This window comes from Balaenoptera acutorostrata, chromosome 17 (genome assembly GCF_949987535.1).
Source record: "Balaenoptera acutorostrata chromosome 17, mBalAcu1.1, whole genome shotgun sequence".
Classification (NCBI taxonomy): domain Eukaryota; kingdom Metazoa; phylum Chordata; class Mammalia; order Artiodactyla; family Balaenopteridae; genus Balaenoptera; species Balaenoptera acutorostrata.
Genome location: NC_080080.1, coordinates 52,755,172 through 52,770,945, shown reverse-complemented (window position 1 = coordinate 52,770,945; position 15,774 = coordinate 52,755,172). Strand labels below are relative to the sequence as shown.

Sequence of the window (15,774 nt, the reverse complement as noted above, 5' to 3'; positions counted from 1 at the left end):
ACCAACAATACCTGAGTGCTAGATGTTAGATGAATTAATAGAGACTAAGTCTGAGTACTTTGATTAGATACATAAATGATACTATTATTTTCATCTTAATGAATGAACATTTGGAGTTAAAAAAATGAATAACACAGTTTTAAGAAGTGTATGATTAATTAGTATTTTCTGGCACCCAAGATTGTATTTTTGACTCAGCTTGTGATTAATTTTGTAGTTGCTAGAATATATGTGTTCTTAGAATAATTTTAATTACAGCACCTTGATCACACTTGATATTTTATTACATCTTTGTAGATTGTCAAATGACATGGAGGAAGTTGACAAATATTGTAGCAGTGCATACACAATGGAATCTGATGGAGTGCCTTAAATGCCATAGCATAGAAAAATGGAGTACTTTATATTAAGAAGTGCTCATGCAATCTATAAAAATCTAGAAGGAATCAGAGTAGGTGAGAGTTCTGGAAACCATCCTATTAGAAGAATGGTTGAGGAACTTATGTTCTTTAGCTAAGGTATTGAAGACTAACTAGCGACCTAGCAGTTATTTCCAATTCTTTGAAGGGCTGTTACGTAGACAGGAAAATAAAATTATTTCATGTATTCCAGAAGGCAGAAGAGGGATACATCAATGGGATTTACAAAACAGAAAAACAAACAAAACCCCAAACATTCTAACAACTCAACTTGTCTAACAGTGAAACATACATTTTTGTGAGGCTGCGAAAACCCCATTGCTGGAGGTGTACAGGCAGAAGCCTGTGCCAAGAGAGCTAGGATAGGGTCCTTGAACCTAGTCAGAGGTTAGAGTTCCTCCAGGCAGCCTTAACATGCTAAAAAGTCCTGAAGGAATTTTTACATTTAGGCAGATTTTGCTTTAAGGTACATCATCACAAGTAAAGAAATGAATAACTGCAAAGCAAAAAGAATACAGATCCATATAAGGTAGCTTTGGTACTGTGTCAGGATCAAGGAATCCTGTCCTCTCTAAATGGCATGCTTGGTTTCAGAGACCTTTTTTGTTGGGATTAATTCATCTAGAAGATGCATTTTACGTACAGGTATTAAGGAATGTGGTGAGTTACTGGTGCTGGGTACCGAAGAGAGAGCTCTAATCCTAACATCACTAATTCTCTGGTTGACTCTGGGTAAGTCGCTTTTCTATAACAGTTTCCTCATCCATAAAATGAGGAATACTTTTGTCATGGGGATTTCTGTGAGAATAAGATAAAGACTCCGTTCGAGAAAAATACAATATAAATACAAAGTGTTCCACCAGCCAGACTAGGGTAAATTAAAATGATCTTTTTTTCAAAAAATATACATTAACTCCTTCAGGTCTACACAGCATTGATGTATGTGGGGCATACAAAAACTTCTATTTACTTAAAAGAGTTCCAGGGATCAAGAAAGCAGAATGCGATTTCCTGCAAATCAGATATATTCCTTAGCAGAAAGAAGCCTAAAAACACAGAGTCTGATGTAATTGAATTATGCAAATATATTTAAATCATGCAAACTGCAAAAGAAATGGCATTTTATCCAAAAAAAAAAAAAAAAACAAGAAAAAAGCAAAAACACCCACATTGGTTAGAGTCTCAAGTTTCTAGTTTAAAAAAATAAGTGGACACTGAGGTATTTTATCATAGTCTCCTCTTCTGTTTGATATTAAAACAGTGTATGATTTCTCTGCCTAACTTCTTCTTTTAGCTGATATTGCTCTCTCCATCTCTGCTGTATCACATGCAGGAATGGTTCCTGATTGTGCACACAGCTGGGCACCTGACCTGAAGAAGGTAGCAATCCATGCTGGCTGGTGACCGATATATATGGTCACCATGAAGCCTCTGCCCCGTGGGAACAATGGTTGTTATCTAAGTCAGGTAGACTGTTCTCTCTGGAATATGGACTGGGAAAAGAGTAGATGGAAAGAGAGCAGTCCAGAGTAGATATATAGAGAGAAACACAACAGTCTTGAGAAACGAAGCCATGTTGACTGTGAACAAGAGTCAGAGACAGTAATTAGCTCCTATGGCTGCTTCCATCCCCTGAACATTTTTTCAGTTCCAGTTATCCACAAGTTTTCTTACGATGAGCCCTTGCCACCCAAGGTGCCCTGATTATGCCTATGTCCCTTGCCAACTCAGCATGGTTGGGAATTTTCTTCATCGTTTCAAACTGTAAAGCCCATGTTACTTATCTTTTTTCTAGACTAAGTTTTCAGAAATTTCACATGCCAAGTTTATTCATTTCTCATTTCTTTTGTTCATCATCACATTAGGTATTATTTTTGAATGAATATTTCTTATTGAGTTCTATACTTCTAATTGTATACTGTATAAGACTTTCTTTTGGGATGAAGCAGAGAAATATGCTTGAGTAATTTTGATAAAAAGTTTCATTCTTTTTTTGTTGTTGATGTAGTTTCTATATTCCCACCTTAACCCTTGGCTGGTGAATAGGACCAATAGTCACAGAGTGGACTATACTATGCCTGCCAGTCCAGCTGTTTGCTTTTACATAGGGAAGCCTTTACTGATACTTGTAAATTAAATTTCAGTAGACAGTCTGCCCATTTTCCTATTCCACATAAGACAAGTTAAGTTGAGTAAGTTAACTGTTACTACCAAGGACTAAAGAGTGGTCTCTTGTTTAAACAAGCTAGGATTTTCCCTCCTTTTTTCTGTCTATATTTAAAAAATTAATATAATTTATTTTTTAGAGCAGTTTTAGCTCTAGAGCAGTTTTTGTTTGTTTGTTTGTTTTTTAGCTCTCTGGATGTCTGTTCAAACTAAGAGTTGGCTGAGATGCAGGCTAGGTCAGTTTGGATAGACGGTGGGGGACTGGCAAGGCCTGGGATGCCTCTGCAGACCTGGAACTGTGGTGAACCTGGCACGCTGGGATCTTGGCTGTGGAGAGCTATTTGGCTCAGAAGGTGCAGGGAGGAGCCCACACTTGTAGTCTGTTTGCAACACAAAGTCTGGGCTGGAGACCATGACTGGAGAAGAAGGGAAGACTAAGAGGATAACTAAAAACATCTTGTCAAGGGCTGTCAATGTCCACAGGTTTGAACTACATGGAGTACCTACATGTGATTGGTTAGAGGCCACAGAATGGTAGTGTGGGCTAAATTTGACAAGAATTCAGTTTTCTTTCAATGATGTAAAATAAGGGAATATTTAAACATGAAAAAGTCAACGTTTAAAAACTGGGAAATTTCAAGTTAAGATTTGTATTTGCAGTCTCTCTAGACTGAAGATGAAATGTCTGGCAGCACTTAACCCTCTTACCCACATGGCAGCGATTGGTAGGAGCCGAGTGACCTCTGGCTCTTTAGACAGGGCATACGTGATCCTCATTTAAGCTATCTGACTTCTGTCAACATTGGAATTTACCAACCTCGATGCTAAATGCTTTATGTATATTAATTAAATTCATACCCACAACCTAGTGATGACAGTATTATCCTTATTTTATACATGAGCAAGCTAAGAGTCAGAGATGTTAAATATCTTGACTGACTAAGGTCACACAAAACTAGTTAAGTAGCAGAGTAATAATTTGAATTCAGGGATGTCAAACTCTGTTTTTTCTAGTACAAAATACTGCCTTTAGTATTAATTGTATGATTGTTCGGACTGAAAATTTCATTTTCCTAATTGTGACTTTGAAAGTATGGAGTATTTTAAAGTCATATATGTTAGTTTTCTATTTCTGTAGCAAATTACCACAAATTTAATGGCTTAAAGCAACACAGATTTATTCACTTACAGTTCTGTAAGTCAGAAGTCTAAGACAGGCTGCATTCCTTCTGAAAGCTTTAGGAGAGAATCTGTTTCCTCATCTTTTCCATCTTGTAGAGGCTGCCTGCATTCCTTGGTTCATGGTCCCTTCCCCCATCTTCAGAATGCATCAATCCAACCTCTGCTTCCATCATCCCATCTCCTTCTTCTGCCTTTGGCCCTCTTGCCTTCTTCTTATAAAGACCCTTGACTACATTGAGGCCCCCGGATAACACAAAATAATCTTACCATCTCGAGATCTTTAATATAATCACATCAACAATTTTTTTCCATGTAAGGTAACAAATTCATAGGTTTGCAGTGTTGGGGTATGGATACCTTGAGGGGCATTATTGATCTTACCAAGCCATACTAGTTATGGGCACCTAACTTTGATCCACTTCCACACAAATAGAGTCACTTTACGGCATCATAAATCACTAGGTAAGTCATTTACATATCCTATGCTGGTACCAAAACACTAATTTAAAGAAATATTTAATGTAATATAAGTGAAATGGAAGCCTAAGAAAGATGATTGTAATCAAAAGAGGACTTTAGTAAGTTATCTTTATTTGAATCAAAAATACGTTGCGTTCTTCATTTCTATGGCAGATATAAATTAAACCAGGCTCTGCAGAAGATAAGAGTTCTATAATCAGAAATCAACATCTGCAGATATTATGACATTGCACCTGCATGTTTTGAAGTGAAGAACACAGAAATACCAACCATGTATAAGAGGCTATATTTAAACAGTAATAATTTTGCTTTTGCTTTTTCAAAACAAAATATCTCAAATATAACTGTTATTCCTATTAAAGTTTCTGAAGACATGCTAAGTCTGCAAATTTAAACGAAACTATTTTTTTTTCCTTCCCACTCAAATAGCTCCTCTATTAAATGAAGTTTCCATGAAAGAGTTTTTATTACCAGCCAGGAAAAATTAAGATTACACACACACTTTGAATAGAGTATAACAAGAATAAGAATAAACTTGTAATCCCAAAGATGTGATTCTTGGTTTCATTCCATCAAGGTTGTATTTTTATGTGAGAACTACAGATTTGAAACCATCACTATTATAAAATAACTCATAATATTAAAATCTCATCAAAAAAATAAAATACTTAGGAATGAACCTCACCAAGGAGGTGAAAGACTTATACGCAGAGAACTATAAAACACTGATAAATGAAATTGAAAGTGATTTAAAGAAATGGAAAGATATACCATCCTCTTGGGTTGGAAGAATTAACATTGTTAAAATGGCCATATTACCCAAAGCAACCTACAGATTTAGTGTGATCCCTATCAAATTACCCATGACATTTTTCACAGAACTAGAACAAATAATCCTAACATTTATATGGAACCATAAAAGACCCAGAATTGCCAAAACAATCTTGAGGAAGAAGAACAAAGCAGGAGGCATAACCCTCCCAGACTTTAGACAATACTACAAAGCTACAGTAATCAAAACAGTGTGGTATTGGTACAATAACAGACATATGAATCAATGGAACAGAAGAGAGCTCAGAAATAAACCCACACACCTACAATCAATTAATCTTCCACAAAGGAGACAAGAATATACACTGCAGAAAAGACAGTCTCTTCAGCAAGTAATATTGGGAAAGTTGGACAGCTGCATGTAAATCAGTGAAGTTAGAACATACCATCACACCATGCACAAAAATAAACTCAAAATGGCTTAAAGAGTTAAATATAAGACACAACACCATAAAACTCCTAGAAGAGAACATAGGCAAAACATTCTCTGACAAAAATCGTACCAATGTTTTCTTAGGTCAGGCTCCCAAGGCAATAGAAATAAAAACAAAAATAAACAAATGGGACCAAATCAAACTTTTACACAACAAAGGAAACCATAAACAAAACAAAAAGACAACCTACAAGACTGGGAGAAAATATTTGTAAACAATGTGACTGACAAGGGCTTAATTTCAAAAATATACAAACAGCTCATACAACTCAATAATGAAAAAACAAACAACCCAATCAAAAAATGGGTAGAAGACCTAAATAGACATTTCACTAAAGAAGGCATACAGATAGCCAATAGGCACACAAAAAGATGCTCAACATTGTTAATTATTAGAGAAATGCAAATCAAAACTACAATGAGGTATCACCTCACACCAGTTAGGATGGCCACCATTAAAAAGTCTACAAATAACAAATGCTGGAGAAGGTGTAGAGAAAAGGGAACCCTCCTACACTGTTGGTGGGAATGTAAATTGATGCAGCCACTATCAAGACCAGTATGGAGGTTCCTTAAAAAAGTAAAAGTAGAATGACCATATGATCCAGCAATTCTGGAAATAACAAAAACACTAATTCAAAAAGATACATGCACACCCTAATGTTCACAGCAGCACTATTAACCAAGACATGGAAGCAACCTAAATGTCTACCTACAGATGAATGGATAAAGAAGATGTGGTATATATACACAATGGAATACAACTCAGCCATAAAAAAGAATGAAATAATGCCATTTGCAGTAACATGGAGGGACCTAGAGATTACCATACTAAGTGAAGTAAGTCAGAAAGAGAAATACAAATACCGTATGGTATCACTTATATGTGGAATCTAAAATATGACATAAATAAACTTACTTACAAAACAGAAACAGACTTACAGACGTAGAAAACAAACTTATGGTTACCAAAGGGGTAAAGGGCTGTGGGAGGGATAAATTAGGTGTTTGGGATTAGCAGATATAAAGTACTGCATATAAAATAGATATACAACAAGGTCTTACTGTATAGCACAGGAAACTATATTCAATATCCTGTGATAAACCATAATGGAAAAGAATGTGAAATATTCTTTATTTTTGTATAAATATGTATAACTGTATCACTTTTCTGTACACCAGCAACTAACACAACATTGTAAATCAACTATACTTCAATAAAAAAATTAAAATAACTCAAAATAAAACAGAATTATAGTTTGAATTATCTTGACAATTCTGTGTTTTTTTCTTCCTTTGGATATGTAGATTTGATTTCTACTGTAGGGTGTTTCTCTCTTCCTCAATACCTCCATTTGTTAACCAACAGTTCAGTGTATGCAATGAAAATTCTTATATGATCTACAGAAGCACCTTCTACTCCTTTTGAAAAATTTGAAGATTAAATAATGCTGCTGATAAAAAGATGTTAGGAGCTGGAGAGGGTGTGGAGAAAAGGGAACCCTCTCACACTGTTTGTGGGAATGTCAGTTGGTGCAGTCACTGTGCAAAACAGTATGGAGATTCCCCAGCAAACTCAAAATAGAATTACCATATGATTCAGCAATCCCACTCCTGGGCATATATCCAGACAAAACTGTAATTCAAAAATATACATGCACCCCTATGTTTATAGCATTATTCACAATAGCCAAGACATGAAAAAAACCTAAATGTCCATCGATAGATGACTGGAGAAGGAAGATGTGGTACATATATACAATGGAATACTACTCAGCCATAAAAAGAATGAAATAATGCCATTTACAACAACATGGTGGGACCTAGACATTATCATACTAAGCGAAGTAAGTCAGAAAGAGAAAGACAAATACCATATGATATCACTTATATGTGGAATCTAAAATATGACACAAATGAGCCTATCTATGAAACAGAAACAGAATCAGGGACATAGAGAATAGACTGGTGGTTGCCAAGGGGGAGGGAATGGGAGACGGACGGATTGGGAGTTTGGGATTAGCAGATGCAAACTGGTATATACCGAATGGATAAACAGGTCCTACTGTGTAGCACAGGGAACTATATTCAATATCTTATAAACCATAAAGGAAAATAATATGAAAAAGAATGTATATATATATGTATAACTGAGTCACTTTGCTGTACAGCAGTAATTAACACAACATTGTAAATCAACTATACTTCAATAAAAAAATAAAAAAGAGAAAGGGACAACAGGAATCAGAGACTACAAGTATAGATAGCATTTCAAGCAGTCTCACTCTAAAGGAGAATATGGGAATGAGGCAATAGCCAAAGAGGAAGTGGAATCAAGAGAGGTGTCTTTTGGTTGATGTTTTGTTTTTGTTAAGGTGGGAGGGAAAAAATGTCAAGAACACATTTTTTTATTATATCCTCTTGGTATAGGAGTCTTACTATCTGTGGAAGTAATATATGTGTGTGAACATTTATCAGAAATGGAGCCTTTATGATTATTAAATGCTTCCCTTTCAGTGATACATCATTGTAAACATTCTAAATCAGATAATCTAACAATTGAAGAGCCTAGCTTTAGTAATCAGTTAGGAGGTAATATTAAACTGCATTCATGTTGAAAAACATTGCAGAACATTTACTTTTTTTTTCTTTCTCCTCAGGTAAGTAAATGATGACTGTTTGGAAGACACTATTTTGCTGTCTTCTTGGCTGAGATGAAAATGCAAAAGAAAGTGAAAAAAAAACAGCTGATCTCTATAGACACAGTAAGTATTCTCTACATTCTAATCAGAACAATAAAAACCTAGATCTGTACTTCCAAATAAATAAGTAAATAAATAAATAAAATCAAGAAAACTAAAGTGAATTTTCTTCCCTTGTTTTTTAAAATATATTGTTGAAAGCGGGTAGAGAGGAGATCATGAAAATAGAAATATGAATTGCTTACAAAAATAGATCTATATCTTTATAATGTTACCCTCCAAACTGGGAACATATTATTTTCCTCCAGTTATTCAAGATTATTCTACATTTCTCTGTTAAATTGTTATTTTCTTCACATAGGTTCTTTGTTTTTCTTTTAAATAAGAGCAGTCAAGTATAATGACAATGGGAATATTTCTTCAGTATTTGATTGTGGGGATATTCCTACAGAGGAATTTGTTTACTTACAACTTTTCTTGTGATTTGCTCCTTTCTTTACAATCTTGCTTGTAATTTTCACATGTTTCTTATTTTTCCTTCTTAGAGATAGAAATTCTTGCTAGCAAAAACTCAATTGTGCTTCAGCCCCAAAATTCGTTCTAGTAAAAATTATCATACATTTACCTTTGTCTAATAGATGAAAAGCAAAAACATTTACTCTAGTTTTGTAACAATAATTGTATTTTTCATTATTTAACAGTAGCATATTCTGTTTTAGTGATTCTTCTATCATTTTTATGTTTTCTTGGTGATAATGTAGTGTTAATACTCAGGAGAAATAGGAGAAGAGCTGGTAATAGATTTCATTAGATCCTACCAAGTCAGATGAAGTAATTTAGATTTTGTCCTGCAGGCAATATTGAGGCACTTAAGGCTCTTTAGAAGAGACTAGCAGAGACGTGAGATCAAAATAATGATTAATGGAAAGTAATCTGCTAATACTGTTGGAGCTGGACGAAAAGGGGAGAGATTGGGTGAAAGAGTCCTAATCAGAAGAGATCACTTAGAGCCTGGGAGTCGTGTAGGCATGAGTTACTAAAAAGGGTGGTATTAGTGGTGGAATTGGAAAGGAATGAAGTGAGTTTTAGGGCCATTATGAAAGGAGATTTGGTGACTAATTTCTTTTATAGGACAGCCTAGATAGAGGAATAAAACATGAATTAGGTTTTGAGAAACTGAAAAAATAATAGAACCAGGAATAGAAATAAATCAGGAGAGGGAGCTTATTTGAAGGGGAAGATAAGGAATTAAATTTTAGACATGCTTTCTTTAGGATGGCAGCAGAACATACAGGTATATTTGTCCAGTGGTTACTTGGAAAATATTAGACAGGGTCTTAAAAAAAGAAATTGGTCTGATATGAATTTGGAATCATCAATGTAGAAGTGAATGTGGCAGCCTTAGGAGTAGATAAGATTTCTAATGGAGTTTCAAGGGAGAAGAGAACAGAACCTTTAAACATGTACAACCCATGTCTATTTTAATGTTTTTATAACACTTACCTGAAATTTCATTGTTCACTATACACTTATGTTAACACAAATTTGGCCTATATTCTTTACCACTGTATCTCCAACCCACAGAACAGGGCATGGCACGTGGTAGGTGACAAAAAAGCATCTATTTAATAAGTGACTGAATGAAGAAATAATTTTTTTTTTTTTTTTATTATTTATGGCTGTGTTGGGTCTTCGTTTCTGTGTGAGGGCTTTCTCTAGTTGTGGCAAGTGGGGGCCACTCTTCATCGCGGTGCGCGGGCCTCTCACTATCGCGGCCTCTCTTGTTGCGGAGCACAGGCTCCAGACACGCAGGCTCAGTAATTGTGGCTCACGGGCCTAGCTGCTCTGCGGTATGTGGGATCTTCCCAGACCAGGGCTTGAACCCGTGTCCCCTGCATTGGCAGGCAGATTCTCAACCACTGCGCCACCAGGGAAGCCCAGAAATAATTTTTATAAATATCCAGATCTTCAAATAATTTCAAGTGTGACCCTATGTAATTTACCTAGCCAAGGGAAGGTGTTTCATCAGACAATACATTTCAGAGAAATATACATTTTACTTTTTAGTTTTTTTTTCTACAGACTTGGGTTCTTACCTTGAATTTTGATGTATGACTCTTCAGCTGAAACTGGAGGCATCTTGGTTTTGAGAGATTTCTTTTCATTTTTGTTTTCTCCCTTTGAGGAAAAAATAGAGATAGTACATGTGATTTTACATAAAATGAAGTTGAATGTAAAATATAAGAGTTTTTCATTCCATTATCAAGCCAGTCATTAAAATTGATCATTTGTTTATGATATACTAAAAATGATAATTCTTGCACTTAAATGAATGTTCTTGGCTCTACTATTGAATAATCAACTTCAACCTCCACAGTTTGTTGACCATGGTCTGTTTTTTTCACTGTGGTTGCTGCATCTCCCAGGCATATGTTTCTCCCAGTTCTGGTTCTACTTCCTACAGCCAGAGCATTGGTCCCAGTCTAGGTCTTTAGAGGTAGAATGTAAAATGATGGAAAGAAGAAAGCACCTTGGTGTCTTTACTCATAGCTCTCTTCTTTTTACATTCCATGATTTCATTTGCCTCTACTTCATCATTTATCTTAACATTTAAGCTTTCCTTTGAAATGTAAGTATATCTCACTGGATGTGGCCAGTGTATACCTGAAGATTTTCCCATGGGGACAGGATAAAATAAGGTTAGAGCATAGAAAGTTTGGCTCCCAAGCTGCTCAGTCTCATAGGGGGAACAAACACACACCAATGCAACTGACACGAAATGTTATCGGTGATGACACAATGTTTGTAGATGCTAGAGGTGGGGCATAAAGGGGAGTGGTCAGTTCTTCTGGAGTTGAAGGGAAAGGAAGGACACTATTAAAAATGAAGTGACTCCTGGATTTACAAATCAAGATGAGATTTTTGTTTTCCAGAGGGACAGGCATGGAAAATATTCCAGGCAGAGGATGTATGTTTAGCAAAAGCCTAAGGTATATGTAGGTGAAGGGAGACTACAGAAGTGCTTGGAAGGGAAAAAGGGTGAGAAGATGAGGCTAGTGAAGTAGGAAGGGGTTTTGAGAGTCTTTTAAGCCTTGATGTGGAGTTTGACATTATTTTTAGACACTGTATGTCAGAAACATTTTAAACTGGAAAGCAAATTAATCAGATGATTTAATTTAAGCCTCATATGTGTTAGGCAAATAAGCTATTATTATTCTTATATTATTGAATAGGAAATTGATTAAGTGGCTAGAAAAGTATGGATCCTTGGATAGATTATGAAGTAGTGATAAAACCTTCTGACTTCAAATACTTTTACATCATGTTATTCAGAAACATTTCCATCATAGTTTTATGTGTACATAAATGTAGTTTTATGTGAATAGTGTCTAATTCTGGAGTATAAGAGAGAGTTTGTACTAGTCTGAGTTTGCAGTTTTTGATTTCATGGTTATTGACAAATTTGAATTACATATGATATTTTGGTTTGAGAACTAACTATTTAAATGACACTTAAAATACAATGTAAATTGATTTATTCATTCATAGATTTTTTATAGGACTCAATCTATTTGTATTTCAGAAACATGTTGTTTAAATGTCATTTTAAAAGGTTATATTCTGTAGATGAAAATAGGGTTTTAATTTTGTGTCATTTTTAACATTTAGCATATTTGAAACTGGAGAAAAACTATTTTTCTTTTACCAACACGTTACTGGAAAGAGTAGTTGCAAATAATTCCCCAATATGACTTTTAAGATATGTGATGCCAGCAGACTTCCTGATTAACATCCACAAATTATGGCTGTCAGGAATGGCACAGGATGTGTCTAAGAGCTGCCCTACCTGTGTCTAGTCTGAGTAGCTCTCCAATATTAATGTTTCTGAAGGAAAGACAACTCTCTAAGGAGTTTCTGCTCATTTTGCCTTCTGTTTGTAGCGATATAACCTAGTGATTTAGCTCTCAGGCACTAAAGTCAGATAGAACAGGGTTCTGATCCAGACTCTGAAATTTGTAAGTTGTGCGTAAGTAGCAAATTATAACAGGGCCCATGAGAATTCAATACAGCAGTGCTTCGAAAGGGATAGCACATTGCTTGGCACATAGTATTTGCTGTTAGCTACTATGTTCTCCAAGAGAATAATGTATTAGCTATTTTTATGTGCTCTGTGGGAAAATAATCATGATGGTAAGTTGGCATACATCACTGTAATGACTTTCCCAGAGAAAAACACAACAAGGCTAGTTGAAGGGAAGTACCCAGCTCAACATTTGTGATATTCTATAAGTTTTTAAAAATATAAATAACTTTTAAAGTGTGAGATTATTTATTTTGACACAAGTATTAGAAAAGTCAAGGGCACTCTCATAAAGAACATTCTCCACTTCTTTCCACTGCAAAAACAGTCAGTGTTAATCAGAAAAGGAAGGCAAATTTTCTCGGGCCAACATTAGGTAATCTTGGTATTTTTTATACTTTAGGCTCATTTAAACCTGAATCATTAGACCATGCTATGCTAGTCCTTGAGGTACCTTCCTGTTTGTATTTGACATCTCTCAACTCATCCAGTTCTCTTAGATGAGAAAATAATTCTTGCTCTAAAAATCTTACATAGTGCTTTTAGGTAAATCTAGTGAGCAATTCATGAAAATTGTTCTATAAATAGCTGTAAGTGAATATTGATCATATAATTACCATTTGGACTTAAATCTGTCATAAGAACACAGATTATTAATAATGATGATGATAATAATTACCACTTAGGAATTCCCTACTATATGATTTATCTGTACTGTCTCTAGTTTGTATACCAAGGCTACAAAGCAGGTATCATCCTCATTGTATAGACGAACAGACTTAGAACTTGTGAAAATATTTGTCCAGAGCAGGGTTCCTCCACTTTGGCAATATTAAAAGTTTGAACTGAAGAATTCTATGTTGTAAAGGGCTCTCCTGTTCATTCTAGGACATTTAACAGCATCTCTGGCCTTTCCCCTTTAGATGCCAGTAGCTTCCCTACCCCTGGGCTGTGACAACCAAAAATATCTTCAGATGTTGCTGATTGTCCTGAGCACAAACTACTCCCTATTGAAAACTCCTGGTCTAGAGAAATTACTGTTAAAATGCAGTTTCCTAAGACCAGGATGTTTGACATTCTCTATTGGAACTAGATCATATAACCAGTTTAATATTTGAGAAATGATTTCATTTTGGATGATGGTAGAAGTGAAAATCAGCAAGGAGAAGTCTTACTTTGTTTTTCCAAATCATAATAGGGTCTTCTAAACATTTATTATTCCATTCTAAAGCCAATGTATGCAGTATGTATAAAATGATAGGGATAAAACCCAAAGACAAACAGTCCACGACCCAGATGGTAGCAGGTAAAACTGCAGAGAAATCACATATCATAGTGTTTATTAAAATCCCTCCCCAGAGAAGAAATGATGAGAATCAAGACTGATTTAGGGACGTGGGGAGCGTACCTGTCTCGTGGGTTGCTGTGGCTCGCTGTTTGGATCAGAACCTTGTTTATTCTCATTGTTCCCTTCACTAGGCTTCACCTTGTTGAATCTTACTGTCAGCGATTTAAACATCTTAAAGGTGGTTCTGAAAACTTCTGTTTTTATGACTCTATGTCTCGAGGTAGAGAAATGTACTTTGTTTTTCTTTTCATTAGTAGACAAGCCAATTAGTTGCTTAATCAGGATTTCGTTCTGGTTAATTCCTAGAGGCAACTCTCGAGCTAGTCAGGGCTTTGGCTTAAAAGCAGCAAATTACTTCTGCTTGGATGTTTTGAACTCTGTTTATGAACTTTAGAGAGTCAAAATACCCCTGTGAATAATTTATAAGTGAGAATTAAACAAAACTCCATTATTGATTTAAATTGTTTAAATGATTGTTTAAATGTGATCACATTACCCATTGGTTTGTTTATTTTTCTTTCTTTCTAATTACCCACCCACCTATCTCTTCTATCTAAATTTTGTCAAAGTAATACATGCAAATGATTGAAAAAACAAAATGTGCATAAAGGCATATAATATAAAGCAACTCTCCCAAAGTCCTCACATGTAGTTCTGTACTGTGAAATAACTACTTTTTCCTTTTTCTGTTCTTCTGGTGATTCTTTTTTTTTTTTTTTTTTAAATTAGTATTTTACCATTTGATTAGATTAATGATATTCTTAGAAAATATAGTGAAAAATGAGACATAATGCTTCCCATTCCCAATAGCTTAAACATCCACCTCAGATGCATAATGATGATTATATTAGAATTAAGCAGAGAGAGAGTATTAGTTTGCTAGGGCTGCCATAACAAAGTCACAGACTGGGTGACTTAAACAACATAAATTTATACTGGAGGCTAGATGCCTGATATCAAGATGTCAGCAAGGGTAGTTTCTTCTGAAAGCTGTGCATAAAGGAACAGTCTCTCTTCTTGGCTTGTAGATGGTCTTCTTCTTGTGTCTTCACAGTGTCTTTACTCTGTTCATGTTTGTCTCCAAATTTCCTCTTCTTGTAAGGACACCAGTTATATTAGATTAAGGCCCACCTCAGTGACCTTGTTTTAACCTACCTCTTTAAAGACTCTATCTCCAAATAAGGTCACATTTTGAGGTAAGGGGATCAGAACTTCAACATGAATTTTTGAAGAGATGCTATTCAGCCCATAACAGAGAGGCAGTATGTTTGATGAATATCATTTTGAGGAAATGTAATTCATTGCTCAGAAGCAATTTGTTCCAAAATTTCTTACAAGTTTACTATTTTCTTACAAATTGCTAAAATATTATGAAAGCTATATATGTGATTACTAGTTTTATAAGTCTAGATAATTCTATTGGATTATTAATTTCATAAATTGTAAAAAAAAAATATGTATCTTTTTCCAGCATGAATTTTTTTCTCCGATTCACCCTTTAACCAATAAGCCTAAACTTGAAGGAGGACACCATGCATCACTTATTTTACCCCCACAGCGCCTTTATATGGAGAGAAACTCAAGCCTCTGCTGAATAGAATTTAGTTGAAAGTGCTTTAAGAGATCTGACAACTCTAGTCCTCACTTATATCTCTGCTTTAATTCAAAACTAATTAAATACATTACACTTGCAGCATTTAAGTTTATGCATTTCTTAATACTTGGCACCACAATATGCCATTTCTTTCACTAATGTTTTCCTATATCTGTGTCTTCTCCCTAAATAGATGGAAAGATCATTACCATCAGAACCTTTGCTCTGTCACTTCTCTTAGTATCACCTTGTCATCTACTATAGTATCCTTTCATTGTATCTGTATCATTTTAAACAGATATGTAGTGTATTCTAATATTTCTTTCACAACTTGACTGGCTAACATTTAGCTGTTTTTGAAAAAATATTAGAGTTCTGAGAAACTCAAAATATTGTAAAGGTCCAAGTCACCAGAGTCTACAGCAGAGGTCTATGAAATTGCAGTGAAGAATTCCTCTTTTTCCTTTTGGAAGCTCAAGATCAAGGAAGGAGTAGAGGAAGGTAGGATCACAGTCTCTAGGAGAGCCATGGAACTCTC

General features: G+C 35.1%; 1 protein-coding gene across 1 annotated transcript in view; it reads right to left on the bottom strand.

Annotated features, from left to right (window-relative positions):
- The window catches only part of CNGB3 (cyclic nucleotide gated channel subunit beta 3), a 150,847-nt gene extending 137,034 nt beyond the window's left edge, over positions 1-13,813 (bottom strand). The window contains 2 exon segments of the mRNA XM_007176107.2: positions 10,310-10,391; positions 13,703-13,813. Coding sequence (XP_007176169.2) covers positions 10,310-10,391; positions 13,703-13,813 — 193 coding nt within the window.
- Between the last annotated feature and the right edge of the window lie 1,961 nt (positions 13,814-15,774).